We start from the raw sequence: 19529 nt of genomic DNA on the forward strand, positions 1-19529 counted from the left end.
GGCGGAGACGGGATGTCACCTGGATGAAGCGTGGGCAGCTCTACTGAGGACCCAGCAACTGGGAGCAAAACAGCCGAGGATGTAATGCTGGCAAGCGTAATGCAGGTCTCCTCCACTCCGCCGTAGACCTCACGTGGCTGCTGAAAGGGAGCGGAGGAGCTGATGTGCCCGACAGTGATGAGTTTTGTGATCCTCTTAAATGGAAACAGGACTCTGACAAAACCTCGCCTGCTTTTTGTTGCTCTGTGAAATGTCAAAAGCAACAATCAGCCAGCTAGCAGCCAAAATGAAATAAACTGTACCAGCACATAGTGCAAAAATGAGCAACCACGATCCGTATTTTCACCTAAAATAAAACAAACCACCCCGGGGCCAACGCTCCTCCCATGGCCATGCCCTGCCCTGCCCTGCCCAGGCTTTGCAGCAGCCCCGCTGCTCCGCGGGCTGTATGGAAACACTTCCAGCAGGTCTGGGGCTTCAGGGCCGGCTCGGCCACACTCGGTCCCCTCGCACACGGCCCCAGGAACACGGCACCAACCTAAGGTGGACTTGGGCGTAACGCACTCCTACGGACTTCCATGCCCCTTCCTCCGTCTCCCGGGGCCAGCTGCCAGGTGCTGTGGTGGCACTGCCGCCACCATGCTGCACGTCCTGCAGGTGAGGATCCTTTCACAACCCGGGCACTGAATGTGGCCCCGCTTCCCCAGCCACCCCAAATTACGGCCATGCTGCAGACACGGCTAGGATGATTTTGCCAGCCCCGAGCGTGAAAATACAACAAATACTCCAGAGGTGAGAGGTGTCAGGAGACGATCAGCGAAAGCCGCGCTATGTGTTGCATCACAGCAGCAACACTTTGCATCCTCATTTTCTTGTTTTCTGCTCAGGCGGCCAATGTCGCCTTTTAACTTCGAAAGTGAGCTGTGGGCGGGAAAGCAGAGGTGACACAGAGGCACGGCTGCTCAGCGCAATCTCTAGAAAACTGCTGATTGCACTCATCCGCAGGGCAGGCAGGAGACAGATAATTTTAGAGCCGAGGTGGGAAGTTAGGAGGATGCTGACAGCAATGCGCCGTGGGCACCGCTCACGCTTTGCAGAAGCACACCAAGAGCTTCACCTCCATGCCACGGGGCTGTGAACAGCAACGCTGAGGCACATCGAGTCACCACGGGCAGGCTCTCGGCACAGCCCTGCACCCACCGATTCAAAGGATCTCCCCACCAAGTCACTTGGCTGCATGGCCAGGTTTTCGGAAGCGCTCAGCACCCCGGGGGCTTGCGCAGGTGCCTGCAGGGAGGCAACGAAACTGCTGAAAAGCTGGTTCTATGAGTGAAGGCTGCGCGCCTGGAAATCTGGCCCTAAGGGTGGCAAGACACATCTCTGAATAAAAGTTGCCCAGCATATCAACACCATTTTAATAAATACTAGAAGTAGTGAAACGATTTTTTAATAATGCTTTGACAATTAAAAAGCCTGACAGAAACAGAGATCGGAAATACTTTATCATCAACTCTTTGCAAAAGCATATTTTTCATTTCAGTAAAAGAAACATAGCAACTTTCCTTTTTCCATCTTGTTAAAATATTTCCTACACAAACTAGTCTGTCTTTGCTTAGTCAAATAGCACTACTTGTCTAAATAGAACTCATAGAAAAGCTTTTCTGTGTCCACGCTTTTTGTTACCAATATTCATTAAGATAACAGAAATCACAGAGACCATTCGCTCCTATCTGCAAAAAATAAGTTCTTGAACACGATTCCTCTGTTTTGATGTACCTACTTAAAAGAAATCTGAATAAACAGAGATCTAACCCTTATCATTCAGTGTGTTGTTTAAAGTCGTCTGAACTGCAGAACTCCTTCACCTTTCTTAGCAGATGAAAGCACAGGATTTGGAACCGCAGCATACATGTCTGATCGCCTGTGTGCTTCTTCAGCCTCTCCAGATTAATTTATACCTCAAATGCTACTGCTTACATCTAGTGATTTCAGAAGACTATTCCTCCTGTTTGAAATGCATATATGGGCGAATGGTGTAATAAATTCATAGAAGCAAAACGATACGCAGCCATAAACAAAAATGAAAAGCAAGCGCTTTTCTAGAGGGTAGGGTTCACCGATGCAGCGTTCACCAATGGTTTTCTGAAATGTTCTGCTGCACATAACAAAGCCACAGCGTGTGCCTGCACAGAGCTGCAGCAGTGGAGGGACTTGAAAAGCCAAATATCCAAGTGTCTGCTCACTGTGCTTTGCTCAGACTCCTGACTGCAGCATCCGGTCCTGTGGCTTCTCCTCACATTCTGATGGGATGTGGCAATGCAAAACGTATTACTACTTACCACGTGAGCTGCGGGAATTCACCTGTGCCAGAATGGTATGGAAACTACTTATATTTCTGTGCCAGGCATGCCTGGGGAGGAATCTCCAGAGCCTACAGCCTGCAGGTTCCAGGACAAAACTGATAAGCAATTGCCCAGCGATGTGCAATATTGAAGCAATACGAAAAATACAACATTATAGTAATTTCTGTACAATATAGGCTAATACAGGATTCGGGGACTGCTCAAATTCATCGGAACAGTAAATGAAAATTTCAGTTAAAAGTGGATTACAAGTACTTAGGTTTACAGTCTGCCCCAAGCCAAAGACTTAAGCAAGCCCGTTTTCCAGACCTTGGCTCTCATTTGTGAAGCCTCTACTTTCTGTTTTGTTTTCTTATTTAAACTTTTCATTCACAGAGCAGTAAGATTTTCCTTTTTACAGCACTTTTTTTCTTTCTGAGGCAGGAACTCGTCTTCAGCAAGTTAAGTCCCTGCTCTGCAAAACACCTGAGTTAACACAGAAGAAAAGTCCAACCCTGCCATATCTCCGCAGCACAGGAGCAGCCTTACAGTGGTGAAACCGCAACACTCTGCTGGAGAGGGCAGCTCTTGCGGGCTGCACATCACAGAGTGGTACTCCACGGAGATGCTACAGGACCATCCACGTGAGGTGGAGTGCGTGAGGCCACGTGTCCCTGGATCCACTGGCCGTTTTCTCCTAGGGAATGAGGAGAAACAGGAGCTACAGGAAAAAACCCTACTGCTCTGCAGTGGGGGTGGGAACCGCACAGGGAGTCCATGTCTCTCCCACTGGCTGCACCGTCTGCGCCTGCCTGCACCCACCTCAGGGGACAGGGCTCACGCAGGATTTAGGCTTTCGTCCACATGCGATATTTTGCTTTGGCACAGTCCAGGTGAGCTGTAAAATATATGTCTAATGTGCGTCATGTGGCTTTTAAAAGATCCCTCCTGCAGAACTACCTGCAAAATTATGGTAGGCACTGAACAGTTAGCATTTTGACTAGTCCTCAAGCACAGAGAGAGAAGCAGCTTGCAGGATACCATTTGATTTGTGTAAAACCACATCTTACACTTGATGATCACTCTGACATTTGCTTGTCAAAAACCTACACCTTCTAGGTTCGTGGGATTTGTGTAAACAAGAGATGAAGTACTACCTGGACCAAAACAGAGCTTAAATTCTTTACGTTTTTTCACACTGATCACACAGTGGTTATCGACTCAACTATTGTTTTCTTCATGAGCTCAACTTTGGTTTTCTGCAATGTCTTGAAAGATTAAAAATCTGTTGTGACTGAAAGCAAATAAAGCAGAACATCCTAAAAAGACTCCTAGAAATACAGCAGCGTAAATGACCGATTCAGTCGTTGTGCACGGTTTCTGAATACACAGTCAAAGTGATCGTACCTCTTTGGAAGGCATGACGGAAACAACCACCAGCAACGTAAGGGCAAAACCTTACAGCTACAACACAGGTGTAACAAAAACATACTATACTTTTAATTCTGGCGTTTGCGGAAGCACTTTCACTCTTACCACTGTTACGAGTTTGCAAAGAACATAAGATGTTTTTCAGTCACCTATATGCACACATACATATCTATTAAGAGAACGTGAGCGGAGAACCAAACAGGAATAGGGGGAAGGAATATTTACTATTAAATACCTGCCTCCTTTTCCCCTACCCTAGTGTTCTACTTTTTCTTTCGGGTTTCCCTACACTGAAATTAAAAGATTTGACAGGAATTTAAATCAGTACAGCAGACTAAACAATGTTTTCATGATGTTTTCAAGAATTACCATAATTAAGGATGTCTTTGCAGAAAAAAGCCTATGCTGATTCTCTGTTGCCTGCCACTAGGTAGCTATTCCCATCGCTTCACACAAAACGAAACACCAAATGATTCAAACTCAGAATGGGGTAGCATAAACCAACTTTGCAGCAGTGAATACTATTCCCACGGTTTAGAATAAAATGGTAAAAAATGGTGAAAATGGCTGGAGAAGAAAGATGGTGCTTAATAAACAGCAGTTAACAGCAGGCATGTATTTGAAATTCTCATGAGGGTAACTTGCATGGCAAGGCAATCAATACCTGTTGGCCTCTACAACAGATTTTTGTTGCTGAAAAGTGTTGTGCAAGAGCATAACAACTCTTTTTGTTTCCAATTTAAGAGATGAACAGTCTTTAAATGTACACAGACATACCCACCGGGGATGAAGTTTGCATAAGTAGGCTGATTCAGTGAAGCATAGCCACGCAGCACATATGCAATAAGCAGTCAGTTGCCCATGTCAGGTTCCCTATACTTTTATTTTAAATTTAAGTCCTGATTAAAGCCTGGAGTGAATGCAAGCTAACGAGGTGAAATTCCAAATGTTTATTTTATGGGACTTCACCTGCAAACAGCTGGCAGGTCTCTTCAAGTCATGTGACATGACTCCAGTATTGCTTTGTGGTAATTTCCCTCAGAAGGACCATTTTCACTGGGAAAGTCTACAAAAAAGCACGAACCTAATCATTTTTCTAATTCATCTTCCTTCCAAAAAACAACAACAACAAAACAACCACCCTTTTTTCCTACTTTCTCCAAAATAGTGTTCTCAGAAAAGAGCGATTTCAAATAAAACAAAAAAACCTGAATTTACTTGCTATTAAAATCTTCATACAAGCCTGCTTAGGATTCAGCTAGCATGAGTACTTTATTGCCACTTCACAGCCACCGACATAAGCTTCCAAAATAAATTAGCACACATGTTTCTGAACATTTCCTATACATGAAGGATTCTGTACAGAGCACTCTGATCTCCATCCACACTGTGCTCTTCATTGCTACCTAAGAGCATCATCAGCCTGGAGCACTGTTTTCACCCCGTGTGAGACAGCAAGGTGCAGGATGACACCTCCAGCTCAGAGCCCAGCATGCTTACAACGCTGTGGTGCAAATTCAGAAGTATTATTCAAATGCAATGTACCCTCTGGGGCCACAGAGTCAGACCAAGGGTTGACAGCAACTTAGCAGAGAGCCCAGCATGTTCACAATTTGTGGCTACACATATGAGTTTGTGCTGGGGCTCCTCAGCTGCCACAGGCAGAAAAACCTCTTGTTCCAACAGGTCTCTGATGCCAGTACAAAAGAAATTAATCTGCAGAGAAAGTTTCTTGTGTGGGCAGCAGACAGAAAGGCAGCTCTCGTGGTTTGAGCCTCACTCATTTTATAGCACCAGGTATACCTCCAAATCACTCAGGTTACTAAAGAATTATCAGAGCCATATATCCTTCTAAGCAATTATCACTCTCTCTCATTTTTACTAGCAGAGATAAGGAATATATTTTGTTACCATTAGCAGGAAGATAGGTGAAAAGCTGGTACTGGCTTCTCTTTCTCTTTCCGTTGCAGACATAGAAGTTGACCTGAACAGGGCTGGTAATTCTCTGATTGCGGAAAGGTGGTATCTCAACCACCAATGAATTCTGCAAAAGCAACAAACCAGAAAGTCAAGGCATGACTAAGGTAGTCGAGCTGTACAACAGTATTCACGTTAACGCTGAGAAGGTGGCGCCCCGGCTCACAAGGAGAAACATGGTCTCTACAGGGGAACTGGGGGCCTTCATGGGCAGGGATGGCCTCCCGCCACTCCCCGGATCCTCCGTGCCAAGCACTCCAGAAGCAGGGAAGTAAGATTTTGGCATGGCTCAAGTCTTTACAGAATCACTAGCCTTCACCTCTTCCCTTCAGACAGCAAATATGATACCACGTATGGACAAGGCTCTACCCCTCCTGCCTCTGACAAGAATCTGGGACCACAACCAAACTGCGGTCTCTCATTCAGCACAAGAAAGCACAACTGCTTGGCTGGAAGGCCATCCCCAGTATTTCTCACCCTAACACAACTTCCTTTGAAAGGAGAATTAGGACAGACATATGATTATTAAAATATTTCCGTTTTCCACAGTGAAATGTTTTTTCATATAACAACTCAGGAAGTTTTAAGCACGCTAGTTTCTGTGGATGGGAGATCTTGCAAGAACATCTAGTGCTGCAGGTAGAAGGGCTGGAGACCATGCAGATGATCTTCCACTGTCAGAAACCAAATGCTCCAGCATGGGGCTAAGGATCAATTTAGCTGCTAGGGCATCAGCTTACACAACTGTACAGTGAAATCTGCTATGACCATCAAAACCTCCCTTGGCACTTTTTGAAAGAATAAAAGTGAACACTCCTCAGCATTTGGCCTGCATTCAGCTGAGGTCTTTAAATTGTTTGCCTGCATGTCTCCAGCAGGTTTGCAGCTAACAAACTGTTGCATATTCCTCCAGAGGTGGAATAGTGGCAGTATTTCCCACTTACAGTCACGGCTGAGGGAGCCACACTTCTCCAGCCATGAGGCTGATCTCCTGTGAGGGGACTCACATTTCTTCAGCCAACAGTAGACAAAAGCCAAGGAAAATGATCAGAAATTGCTTTGGGAGCAGAGGGAAGAACTGACCCAGCAAGATACAAGATGAGCAGACAGGGTTGGCCCATCCTGGACAATGAAAAAATATTTTCCAAACAGTCTCTCCTACTTTCGGGATAGCTTCCAATGAAGGCTTTTTACCCCATGTTCCCGTCAAAGAAAGATTTCCAGGAGGGGAGGCCTAAGTACTTGTTCTGTTTCAGTAGGAAGACACAGTGCCAAAGCCTTGGAAATCCCTCTTTAGTAACAGTGCTGGAGAAGGCAATATATATTTTTCAGCTTGATGTTAAAATATTTAAGGTAGACTTACTGGCTTGCACATTTCTTTGTCGGTTTTGGCTTCCATTTCCCACACATGGTGACCATCTAAAAGACAAAAGAAAAAGATATCTAGTTCCATCCTTTTTTCCTCTCCCAAGCCTACAAAGGCATGATTTGTGCAAAAAAAAAAATCTGTGAAAGGGCACTGCCTACATGAAAACCAGGTCTCACAACGCACTGGCCAAGCGGTGCCCAACTGAGAGGCCATCTGCGTAACCTGCAACAGGAGTCCACTTCACTTTTTGGAGGGGGGAACCACAATCCAGAGTGCATGATACTGCGATGGGAGAGAGCCACGGGCAGTTTATTCTGCCCCTGGTTTGGGAAAAAAATGCAACTGTCCTACACCTTAGTTTCCCAAACTTTCAGATGAGAAGACTGCTACCTATGAGGCCTTTTGATCACTACCTATGCAGTAAGTCATATTCAGCATCAATATTAAACAAAACAATACTACATGTAGTATTAAGGTAGCTCCTCAGCCATGCAGTATTTCATTTTAACATACTCCTAGTCTGGATTGTCGTGATTCTGCTGGTTGGATCAATAGGCAAGGCCACAGGCTGGGAAGCGTAGCTTTCGACTCCATTTTAAAGTTGGTTTAGCTCAGCTACAGTGGTCCTACCTACAGTTTTCTGGAGCTGCTTCTAGCGGTGTGTTGGGTTCTCTTGATTTGCTGTATTTCTGTTTTCAACCAAACATAGATTTAAGCTATAGATATCACTTTTTCTGGGGACCCATCTTCTGGAAGAATTTTGGTTTTTCTGGTGATTTTTCCTGGGCCTCACTGATACAGAAGTCACTGGTCAGTAACAGGGTTATTTTTCTTCTTTGCGGCTTCAAAACTCAACAGCAGAGAAATTAGAAAAATAATACAAAACGTAAGGTTTCCATTCTGCAGGCCTAGAAAAACACAAAACGTGTACGAATAGCCACAGGCAGACTGCCGTCTAAGCTGGGCAGCGGGGACACATGCAGCTTCATGAGTCCCACCATTGTCAGATGTCACCGTAATGAAAGGGAAAATGAGACTTTATGTCATCTCTTTTGTATATTTATTGCAGCATCGGGACATGCAAATGCAAATGCAAATATTAGCTATTTTGAACTTCATCACATAGACGTGGGCCTGCCTGAGAAAAACAGCTCTCGGCAAGGTAAAAGAGTGAATACACTTTTTCTTCTCTCTTTGCTTTCACGGCCAGGATGGAGGTGACGCATTTAGAACTGCCTGATTTATTACAAATGTCTGTAAATAACATTTTTGTGTACAGCTGTCCTACTGCGAAAGGAATGCTGCTGAGGGACTAGCCCTGGCGATTGTTTTAACATCCAAAAAACCTTTTGTTTTTAACATATGGAAAGTAGCGCAATGTGAAAGCTGCAGCATGAATAGCACGGTGGATTTGGCAGGTCTTTCTGTAGGAAACAACTAGCAGATCTACCCTTCGCTTCTTCCTACATTTTAAACTGTGACGCTGGAGAAGGATTCCCTTTAACTGGTACTGCCACTTTCTGCTGCGGGTAGAGGAGCAGCCAGCCCGTGCTCGAGTCTCCCTGACGATGCCTTCCTAGTGCGCCAGACCTGAAGGAGACTTCTCGGGAGGACTCGGGAGGACTGGCGATCACTTTGCAATTTATCCAACAGATGCTTCCCCCGAGATGTCAGTAGAAAAAACCCGACCGAAATCTGGCAAGCCGGGACACATCCCTTGCCTGGGAGCAGCCCCCTTTATCTCCCACCCCCTCCCCACAGAGCCCCTGTAGCCCTACTTTTCCCTCCCCCCTGCAATTAATTCAGTCAATTGTAAAAGTAACACAACACTGACATTATCACACGTTTTGCAAAGTCTAGGAACTTCTGCTTTGTACGGGGTTTGTTGGTCGGGTTTTTGTAAGTCTACAGATGTCCAGTCTAGTAGTTAACATATGTTCAATTTGCCTTTGTAAACGGATTACCAGAAGTTCAGGTTTTTCGCTATGTTTAATTTCTGCTTTGCAAGACGAATGATCTGATTCTGGTTTCTGCTTTTTATTTCCTGCCGATACTTCAGTAAAATTCAAAATGACTCCATCTCTAGCTAATCTTTCAATTACTCCACGCAGCACTGCCTTTATTCGCTTTTGAAATTTTTATGATGACAAAGAGAGAGTTTGTTCAGACATATTTTAAATGCTGTAATCTAAACTATTAGGAAAATAAAAAATCCAGAGTCGTGGCTCATCTTTGGTACCTAATAAGAACAATATGGGTTTCGCTCCAAGAAATTCCCTTGAGACTGTCCAGACCATCGCAGCTCAGCGACTGAGGGGAAGGGGAAGAGAGAGAAGAAGTAGGGAATAGACAACTCATTAACAGCTAGTGACATTTCATTTAACAAAAACACAGGGAGGAAAAGTTGTTATGAAGCAGAGACCAAAAAAAAAAAAAAGACAATTCCTCATATTACGTCTGGTGAACCAAGAGGGAAATCTCAACGCCCACGGACTGGGACCAGCTCCAGGAGGGAAACCTTAGACCACTACGTCAACCTCTTACAGTAAACATGTTTTGCAGGTTTACACAGTTCAGCTGAAAATTTAAAAAAAAAAAAAAAAAAAAAAAAGAGAGAGAGAGAAAGGAGTAATGGCTCCGGGAGGGTCTGCGGGAGCCTGAAGCATCAGGACAATCTGCCTGCACCGGAGCAAACGGTTTTGCCCCCAGTGCCCATACGCCGGGGACTCTGGCGAGCAGGCGGGATGCCGCCTCTGTCAGCGCGAGCTGGAGGAGTGAGGGCTGCTCGACCACAAAAGTTTCCATTGTACGGCTGCCACATCTGCAGCAGCCCGCCTGGTTCGGGGCCCGAGGCAACTCCCTCCTGGCCGCCAGCCAACCAAAGTACACCAGAGCAATTTATACCTTTCCAAAATGCAAATAATTCAAATTACAGACATAACACAAAGCTGAAGCAGACACATTTCAGGCATTCCCGTTAAAGTTTACTCTCTGGAATTACCGTACCCAAATGGGCAGTTGTTCTACGGGGAGGGGGGCGAGACGGAGGCAGGAGAGGAAGAAGAGGAGGAGGCAGGGAGGAAAAGGGAGAACGGAGAAAACGGCTTTTCCAAAGGTCTCATTTCATTCCCTTTCATTTTGTTATTTACTTTTACCAAGTAATAAGAAGTGTCTTCTCCAAACCAAATGCCTGGCTTTGTTTCAGCGTTTTTAAGATTTATAGTCCAATATTTTGAACAGAAAGACATCTCTTCATATAGCTAAAAAGTTGTGTCCAGGTATTATACTGGAGTTGTTCTGTTTTGTGGGTTCGTCTACAAAAAGGAATTAAAAGCAAAACACCCGTGCACAGAGCCGCAGGGCAGAAGCCCTGCAGAGTCCCGGGCGGAGTGCCTGCTCCCCCGGGGACCAGCTGCAGCACCAGTTGACCAGGCAAAGCCAAGGCTTCACCTGGGGACGCGTGCCAAGGGCTGGGAGAAGGACCCTCGAATCCCTCCTCCTCCGAAGAGGCACCGCAGGAGTGCGGCCATGCCGGGGGAGCGAGAAACCCCCCGTTTCGCACGGGCCCGCCGACTGCCATCAGACAGGTGGCCATCAGCCCTGCCGCCAGCTGAAGACACCGGCTTTTGTCAGGAAGCCTGACATTTACAGACCGATCGCTGTTATTTATAGCCATCCCTGCTTCGGGTGCACTTCGCCACCAGCTGCTTCAGCCTTTGCTTTTTTTTCAGCGCTGTGACACTCGGAGCACCTGGGATTGCTAATGATGAAAATACCACAAACCTACCGCGTTACGTGGGGTGGATTTTCAGCTTTGCAAAGCATAAACACCCCATTTTAACATGCGGCGGCTGAACGGTGAATGGGCCTTTGTAGTCTGCTCTTATCAGCCACTCGCTCCAGTGTTAAAGGAAACTGCGCACAAGTCCAGAAGCAAAAATACTCTAATTCATCAGGGAATTCCCTGCAGTATGAGTCACTGAACGGCTTCCCCACCACACCCAGCTACAAGATTTCCACATAAAAAGGCACTGTAGAGGCCTGTTTTAACACAGAAGCAGCACTAAAAAGTAGCTGTGTAAATATAGCGGCACCAGTTACTCGCACATAAAGCCTAGCAGACCATGACATATGGATTTTCTTCACTGAAGAGCAACACAAAGAGCTGTAAAGACTTTCCAAAGACGTTTTTCTACCATCTTCCCCTCCTCGCTGCCCATCAAGGACAGATTCCCCAGGGTTTCCAGGGCTGGGTTTACGTTCATACCCCAGGGAACTGCAAGTGTAGTGCCAGGGGTTGACAAGCTCACAACTGTCAAACCACTAGTATAACTTTCATTACAGACCGATGGGTGGCAGAAAGGGGAAAGAAAATAGAGGACCAAAAAAACCCAAAGCCTGGAAACTCGGGAGGGTATAACATCTGGCAACCACAAACCTTCCCTCTACGAAACGGGCATAATGGGAGCGTTCAGATATATTTAAGCGATTTCACTTTACTACTGGAGGTTAAAACAGTCTATATTCTTTAGTAGTTCTGTGTTCACTTGAGATATGAGAAGAATAGACATTATCCGGGATTTCACTGCCTGTACACAATGTACATTTTATGTTCTTCCAGCCCGTGGCTCAACAAAGTTTGACTGCACTGGCTGGACTGTAAATCTGTATTTACATTCATATATTGCAAGTAAGACGGTGAAACTAGCTCCACCCTCCCAAGGGAACCCACTACTTGATTAATGTATTGTGAGATTACCTGAAACAATAATGTCTGTATTACATCCCAGATTACTTTAACATGCCCATGACAGGCAGGGCACTGCTGCAATGCAGAATGACTAGACAGCATAATTTTGAGGTGCTCTCCAAAGGTTTTCTACCTTCCCATCTGGCCCTGTTAATGCATATTCAAATCGCTTAGGAATGAAGGGTTTGCAAGTTTTCAGTTTGCACCCCAACCCCTTTTGCCAGGGCAGTACACTCACGACGCTGAGATGCCTGATCTCTGAACAGGTCTAGAAGGAAAGGACAGGTTTCCAGCCAGAGAAGAGGATTAAGACTTGGCCAAAGTCTTGTCATTCAGACTTAAGAGTCATCCTGTTTCGTGCAGAGACGCTATCAGCCTCCAGGCGCAGGGCAGGTTGGGCCAGGTCTGCACCCCGGCTGGCAAGAAGAGAGGCGAAGAGGTGGCTCCGTTGCTCGGTGAAGAGCACTCCCCACGCCAGCCCTGGGCTCGACCCACTGGCACTGTCTCACCTGCCGGTGGATAAGCATTGGTGTGGGTGTGCTAGTGCCAGGTTTCACTCCAGAGGCAGCAGCCTTTCGGATCTGGGGATGCCACAAGGAGCCAGGGCACTTTTCTAGGCTGGTCTTGCAGGTGCCTTGCTGAGAACAACTTTTCCCCAGCTGGACACACCAGCAAGCCCAATAATCTGTGGGTGGAAGTCTACGCCCTCGTATACACACTGGTGTACATTTTACAAGGGACATGCTATAAAGACGAACCAACACCAGCCAAGTAGTCTGCTATGGGATGTACAGGGAAGACAGGGCACAAAGAGAGCAAGAAAACATTCAGAAATGCAGCAGGAGCGGAGAGTAAGTAAGTATCTGCAATGCAAGCGCCCAGGACCTTTCTTCGACCGCCTCAATGGCACTTCATTCTCCTGCGATCTGCCGTCCCTGAGGGCTCTGTGAGAAGGGAGATGCCTCCCAGTCACGCGTGTGCCCAGAGCCACCCGCAGAGCAGCTCCACTTCCTGCCGCTGCTCCTGTTGGGGCCATGCCCTGCCCATTGCCCAGCACCCCGTCCGTCTCTCCAGTCACCCTGACCTCCTCTTTGCTCTTCCACCACTTCTGCTATGAGACCACACGGCTGGTCTAATTTTTGCCTACTTTATTTCCCTCTTCCCTGCCAGGAAGACCCCAGCTGTTCTTCTCTGCTCTCCTCACAGCCTACTGCCCTGCTACAGAGACTTCCCCCCGTAGCTTTGTTCCCCGTCCCTTGGCACGTCTTCTGGCATGCACCAGTCCATGCGCAGCAGGGCTCATGCATAACTGACCGATTTGTACTTCCACATCAAAGCTGCTCTATTTGTTTGCATCTCCTCATAAGCATTTTCGCAGCGTATGGATTTTGTCCATTCCTTCAGCTATACATTTTTGCAGTACTGAGCTGAATATTACGTAGACTTAGGTGCGTCTGTCACGCATATGATGCTCTCAGGTTACTTTTTCTCTCTTTTTAACCTTAAATTAACAATAAAAAAGTGATGCAGCAACCAGGTGATAAAAATCCAGTACAAACTGTATCTTACAGTACTTTGGCATCTGTGCCAGACACACGCTTCCTCTCCGGTTACTCAGCTGGGCAAGCCAAAAGCTGATGGACTCACTTTGCCTAAACGGTGAACATTTTTAGCTGCTTTTACCACAGTATGTCTAACAGATTTAATTATTCTGAGTTCAAGTGTTTGCAAATGAACTGTAATTTTAGTCCAGGTAATTAAAAGGAGGCACTGTGCTGACAATTGACTGATCTGGGTTCATTTTGAGCCAAAAACCATTGGAGTGACCTGCCAGGTCCTATTTTCAGCAGAATGGAAGCTGGTTATGCAATTTGTGCTCTTTGGCACCTCCCCCTATTCAAATTACCCTTGGTCTGAGGGTTTTATTTAATAACTCTCAGTAATTCCAGGTCTAAGACACTCAACTTCCAAGTGAAACTGTAGCTTGACATCCCTGCAAAATCTCTCCAAAGCAGGCAAGTCGAACCAAGCACACCCAGCACAGCCACCCACCAGCAGTCATGACAATACTTCACTCTGTCTTTGGCTGCATTCATGTCATCTCCTTGTCTCCACAGTTTTACTTTCCTCTGGGAACCTCTAGTAGGCTGAACCTGTGACTTCACAGCTGAAACCGAGTAAAATATTCCTGGTCCAATCTTCTTCAGTCTAATCTGTTTCACATTTTCTCAGAGACTGCTGGAGTAACAAACCTCAAAACCAAGTTCCAAGTTTTCTTTCCATGAACAATTCTCCTCCTCTGCTTCTTCTATGCTTGATGCCAACACCATCACCTGTACTATAACTACTCCTACTTCTTTCTCGTCTTAAGATGTTTGATCCAAATGCTTTCAATTCTTCTTTCTTGATTATTTTTTAAGATACACACTCTTCATTTTATCTATACTGCCACAACTTCTCATCTTCCAGAGACATCCCATTATGGCAATGCCTAGTAAGTTTTTAGCAGAGTCTAAACGGTAAGCTTTTGAATGGCATTTTCATTGTCCCCCTCATGCCCCTTTTCTTGTTTCTCTTGTCCAAGAAGGTCGGGTTCAATCTTTGATGTCCCTCCTCCTCTTCTCTGATTATCTGCCTTGACATCAGCTTTCCTGCAACAAGGCACACTTGGAAATGTCTTATCTCTCTGTTCCTCTCTTAAATGACATTGTACTTTCTTCCTCATTGCTCTTGAAGGTGTAATCTTACTTCGTCAACAGACGTAAAAGGAGCATGCTCCTCTTCCCTCAGCTCTCCCCACTTTTCTTGTGATGCCCACCTGAGACGTGAACCAACTCTTAATGATGTCAGGGAACTAACAGGAGACAAGGAGTGGTGCTTTTCCAAAAGATGTAGACAATCCCTCCAAAATCCAAGTATTTTGGAGGTATCATCTTGTATTGGCTTATGTGGCAAGGTTTTGGTAGCGGTGGGGCTGCACAGTGGCCTCTGTGAGAAGATGCCAGAATTTGCCCCCATATCGGACAGAGCCAGCTCCAGCCAGTCCAAGATGGACCCACTGCTGGCCAAAGCCGAGTCCATCAGCAAAGCTGGTGGCACCTCTCTGACAATGTATTTAAGAAGGGGTAAAAAAGGCTGCACAACAGCTCTGAGAGAGAGGAGAGAGAATATGTGAGAAAGAAGATCCTGCAGACACCAAGGTCAGTGAAGAAGGGGGGGGAGGAGGTGCTCTGAGTGTTGGAGCAGAGATTCCTCCACAGCCCATGGAGAAGACCATGGCAAAGCAGGTTGTCCCCCTGCAGTCCATGGAGACACCTCCTGGAGCAGGCTCCTGGCAGAAGCTGTGGCCTGTGAAGAGGAGTCCACGCAGAAGTAGGTTTTCTGGCAGGAACTGTGGCCATGGGGGACCTATGCTGGAGCAGTCTGGTCCTGAAGAACTGAACCTCATGGAGAGCAGTCACACTGGAGCAGTTCATGAAGGACTGTCTCCTGTGGGAGGGACCCATGCTGGAGCAGGGGGACAGTGTGGAGGAAGGAGCGGCAGAAAGGAGCTATTATGGACTGACTGCAGCCCCATTCCCTGTCCCCCTGCGCCACTCGAGGGGAGGAGGTCTAAGTTGAGAATGAAGGAGTGAAGCTGAGCTTCAGAAGGGAGGAGGGGGTAAAGGTGGTTTTTAGTTTTGACTTTGTTTCTCACTATCCTACTCTATTTTTAATTGGCAATCAATTATTTTCCCCAAGCAGAGTCTGTTTTGCCTGTGAGAGTGACTGGTAAGCAATCTCCCTGTCTTTACCTTGACCCATGAGCTTTTTCATCTTCTTTTCTCCCCCTTGTCCTATTGAGGAGGGGGAGTGAGAGGGCAGCTTGGTGGGTACCTGGCAGCCAGCCACCACACTCCTTTCCTCTACTGTCTTTAGGCACTGATTGCTTCACTAGACTCTCAGCTTTCTGGTAAGGGCTGTGAATTCCTGTGTATTTGGACAGAGGGTCCTACTGGAACAGTAACAGTAAAAACTATCTGAAATCTTGCGCTAGTTATAGAAGTTCAGAGACAAAGCTGTGATTGCACAGATACAGCTGTCTGATGCCACTTCGTCTGGCAAAGACATGAAGGAATAAACTTCAAGCATTCAGGCACAGTTTCTCTAATAATTAAAAATTTACAGGATTACTCAGACAAGTGACACTTAACTAGAGACCATATGGTTATTCCTTATTTCTTCGTTGTCTGCAGTAAGTATCTGTGATTGATTGATCTCTTTCTTCACTGTGAGAGCAATACCCTGGACGAGGTTTGTTGTTGCTGATACCGTCTCATGTGTATGGCTGCTGTCCCGCTCTGTCTTCACCATTCCCTAGCCTAAACAGCCAGGAAAAACTGAAACGTGCTGACATTTCCTACAAGCTACATCACTGCTCCTGCGTGCGCATGAAAGGGTTCCACCATCAAATGACTCCACCATTTGATGACACTATTTGCCCAAGGATATCTGTTTCCGAGCAGTGGCCAGAAACCCCTTCAGCTAGCAAAACACCTCTAGGAAACAGGTTCAAGTGACCTCCACATGAACTCCATGCTCCCAAGTTGTATGCCTTTGAAGCTTCCAGTTTATCTAGTTTCCAGAATTTTTAACCTCACCGTGCATGAGTCAGCGTGCAACTGCTCACTGCCAACTGGAATGTGTGTTCTGAACTTGGATAAACAGACAGATAAAGACAAAATTATGTAGTATCTGTCCATCCAACTAGAGGGGGAAAGGGAGTTTTGCCACTTGCTTATTTATTATGTGAGCTACAGTATGATTACCAGCGTGAAACATGACCCCTTTTTGGCCAGTTGCCCCTCAAACTGTGACTGCTACTGGCAATGGAAAGAGCAATGGAAAGATCTCTGAGAATGCAAGATCTTTTACCAAATGGAGCTCTGCCAAGACTCAGGTCACCCGTCTCCCCATCACATCACATCACGTCAAAATAGACTCCAAACCCTGAGCTCCAAAGTGTAGCTGAGTCAAACCAAAAAGCCCACATGCTTCCCCAACGCATCCATTCCATTCACATGCCACTCAAGTGTTTCATCAACATATCATCTCTCAGAACTCTCTATAGGTTCTCCTGAAGCTAAAATGCTGCACTTGAGTTACCTGCCATACAACAAGGTAACTTTTGCTCATACAATATACAGGAAACTGAACGGAATTTCTCAGGCTGACATTTGTACCTTAAAGCAGCAACGGATTGATCCTAACCTTTGCCAGAGACAGTGAAATTTGAGAGGAAGAAAAAACCTGTGAAATGCTTGAGTGGACACTTAAATTCATCCAGCTTCCTTCTTTTCCATATCACATTTACTTTGTGCAAACATTCAGCTGACCAAGCCTGACCACACGTCTAACGGGAGGCGAATTGTAAGTTTTCCCATCTGAAATTCTTACAGAAAAGTGTGATTTCCTTTGGCATATACACCAAAAAAAACCCGGTGATTTAACCAAGCTATCTTTCATCTGCTCTAGTATAACTATTACCATGCCACGTCAGCATCTTCATGTTCTAAGAGTAAAACCTGTTCCAGCAGGGAAGAGGAACAATTATGACAGAAAAATCCATTTAACAAAATAAAACCAACAGCAGAACGAAGAGTTTGGAGCAGTAACTAAATCCTAAAAACTCTTTAATTGTTTGAAAATATTCAGAAAGAGAAAAAACCCTGGAGGAAGTGTTGCTCAGGCGCTGTTTATTTCTCTGTCTTTCAGAAACATGAGTTTCAATGGCTTTGGGCACAATAGCTCAGGATATTATGCTTTTAGGTTACAGAGTGTATAGGTGCTAGGATCACTGTTGATTTGAAGGCTGAGTAATTAACAGCATGTTCAAAACCACTGAAACCGTAAGCCTGGAGTTACTCAGAGATACAGCGTTATAAACTGTGAACTCCATTAATGTCCATCAAAGAGCATGATGCACCTTCAGGGAGGGGCATTTGTGAGAAAGAAGTTCAAATGCAGGCCTTTGACCAGGACAAAATGGCCCTCAACATTAACAGTCCAGAATCAGAATTTCACAGTCAGTGTTATTTGAGAAACTATCCCTGTAGTGAGGTTGGGTGTTACATTTCTGCCTTTTTGCTCTTTAAAACTCTTGACTTGAGCTCTGGTCACTAAGCACAAAACCAGAGAAATGGGTTTGGAGCTCTAATTTAACTAGTGGAAACTCAACTGAATGATAATTAATAATAATAGACCAAATATCCATTCCTTCCCATAGATGACAACTTGCTAATAATGAAGATTTCAGTCAGTTTAACCTGATCTCTTAGGTATGCCTAGACTTGGCCAAATCCGTGAAGTCCAGAAATATTTTAGCTAGTTCCAGTGCCAAAACCATTCTATCTACAGGAGCAATGAGCAATTTTTGAGCAAGGAGCAATTTTGGGGGCAGATTAACTCTTTCAGATCTTAGTGCGAGACTTCTTCTAAATCCCAGAACATCTTGGGCATCTCTACAACGTCCTAGAGCGTGCCAGTGAGACATACCCATAACTTCCCTGTGCTTTGGTGCTTGGGATATTGGCTTTGTGTCTCATCAGCGAGCTTTCACTTGTCACTTACAGGAAACATTTTGTGAACTGAGTGAAAAGAAACTAGGATTTTTCCACCGCACTCAGTTTTATACATCACTAATCATAATCTGATATACTAGGAGCCAGCAGTCTGGTTATTTCTGTTAGGCTTTTGTGCTGGTTTGTGTTCAGTAACTCGTATTACCTTCAAAAAACTAGCTTTGAAAGCAAGTACACAGTGTTTGCAGAAGTTGTTACCAAAAAAGGATAGCTGGCATACACAGCCCTTAAAACACATACTCCAAACACCTCCGTGTTTTCTGAACTTCCCTCAAGATTTTTGTTGTGTGGTACACCTACAATCTAGAAATGAAATAAGAAGTTTTAGAAAGATAAGTAAATAAGTCAGTGTCTTTTATTACAGCTTCAGATCACTATCCATGCTCTTGCAGATGCCTCATCCCATAGCTAACAAACATTGACTACATTTCATCTGCTTTTGTAACTACAACACACACCTTGCCTCCACAGAGAATACCTGCGTACAGACATCAAGGGCCCTTGCTGGTAAGAGGCTGCAGACTTTTTTATATTTTAGAAAGTACTAATTCTGATGAAAAACAGATCGGTATTAGACGCCCTAAACCTAGCACCCAACAACCACGACACACAGACTCACAAGACCCTTTTGAAACCCAGCAGGAGAAAAGGACTCATTTCAACATATCAGAACTTTTTTACGGTACTGTAAAAGGCTTGAGCAAATTTTAATCCACGTTTGAAAAGACTCATTATTTATCCAAAGGGGTGCCTTCTGCCTGAGCGCTAGACCACACCGTGAGGGGTTCTCCTTTCAGGAGAGGTCCTCACAGCGCTCCTCTCATGGTCCTTTCAGTGCACCTTCACCCCTCGGCTGCCTTGTTCCTCCTCTGTGAGACGCAGAGTTGCAGGGCTGCAAAGCATATTCTGCTCTGTTACATGCGCATCTTGGCTAAAAAGCAGCCAGTAAGGGGTTAAGCTGAAAGCACCAAGCTGCTGCGGATTGATTTGATCATTCTTCAGGGATTCCCTCTTGTATGAGTCACTGCTCAGACAGACTC

The 19529-nt window shown here is 45.5% G+C and overlaps 1 protein-coding gene across 5 annotated transcripts in view; it reads right to left on the minus strand.

Moving 5' to 3' along the window:
- Window positions 1-19529, minus strand: part of NFATC1 (nuclear factor of activated T cells 1) — a 116010-nt gene that overhangs the window by 42132 nt on the left and 54349 nt on the right. For all 5 annotated transcript variants that reach the window (XM_075417043.1, XM_075417048.1, XM_075417046.1 and 2 more), the window contains exons 7-8: window positions 7114-7169; window positions 5685-5817 (exon numbers count right to left, since the gene is read on the minus strand). In XM_075417043.1, coding sequence (XP_075273158.1) covers window positions 5685-5817; window positions 7114-7169 — 189 coding nt within the window. The remainder of the gene's footprint in view (window positions 1-5684; window positions 5818-7113; window positions 7170-19529) is intronic.

The sequence above is a fragment of the Opisthocomus hoazin genome, chromosome 3, assembly GCF_030867145.1.
Source record: "Opisthocomus hoazin isolate bOpiHoa1 chromosome 3, bOpiHoa1.hap1, whole genome shotgun sequence".
Classification (NCBI taxonomy): Eukaryota; Metazoa; Chordata; class Aves; order Opisthocomiformes; family Opisthocomidae; genus Opisthocomus; species Opisthocomus hoazin.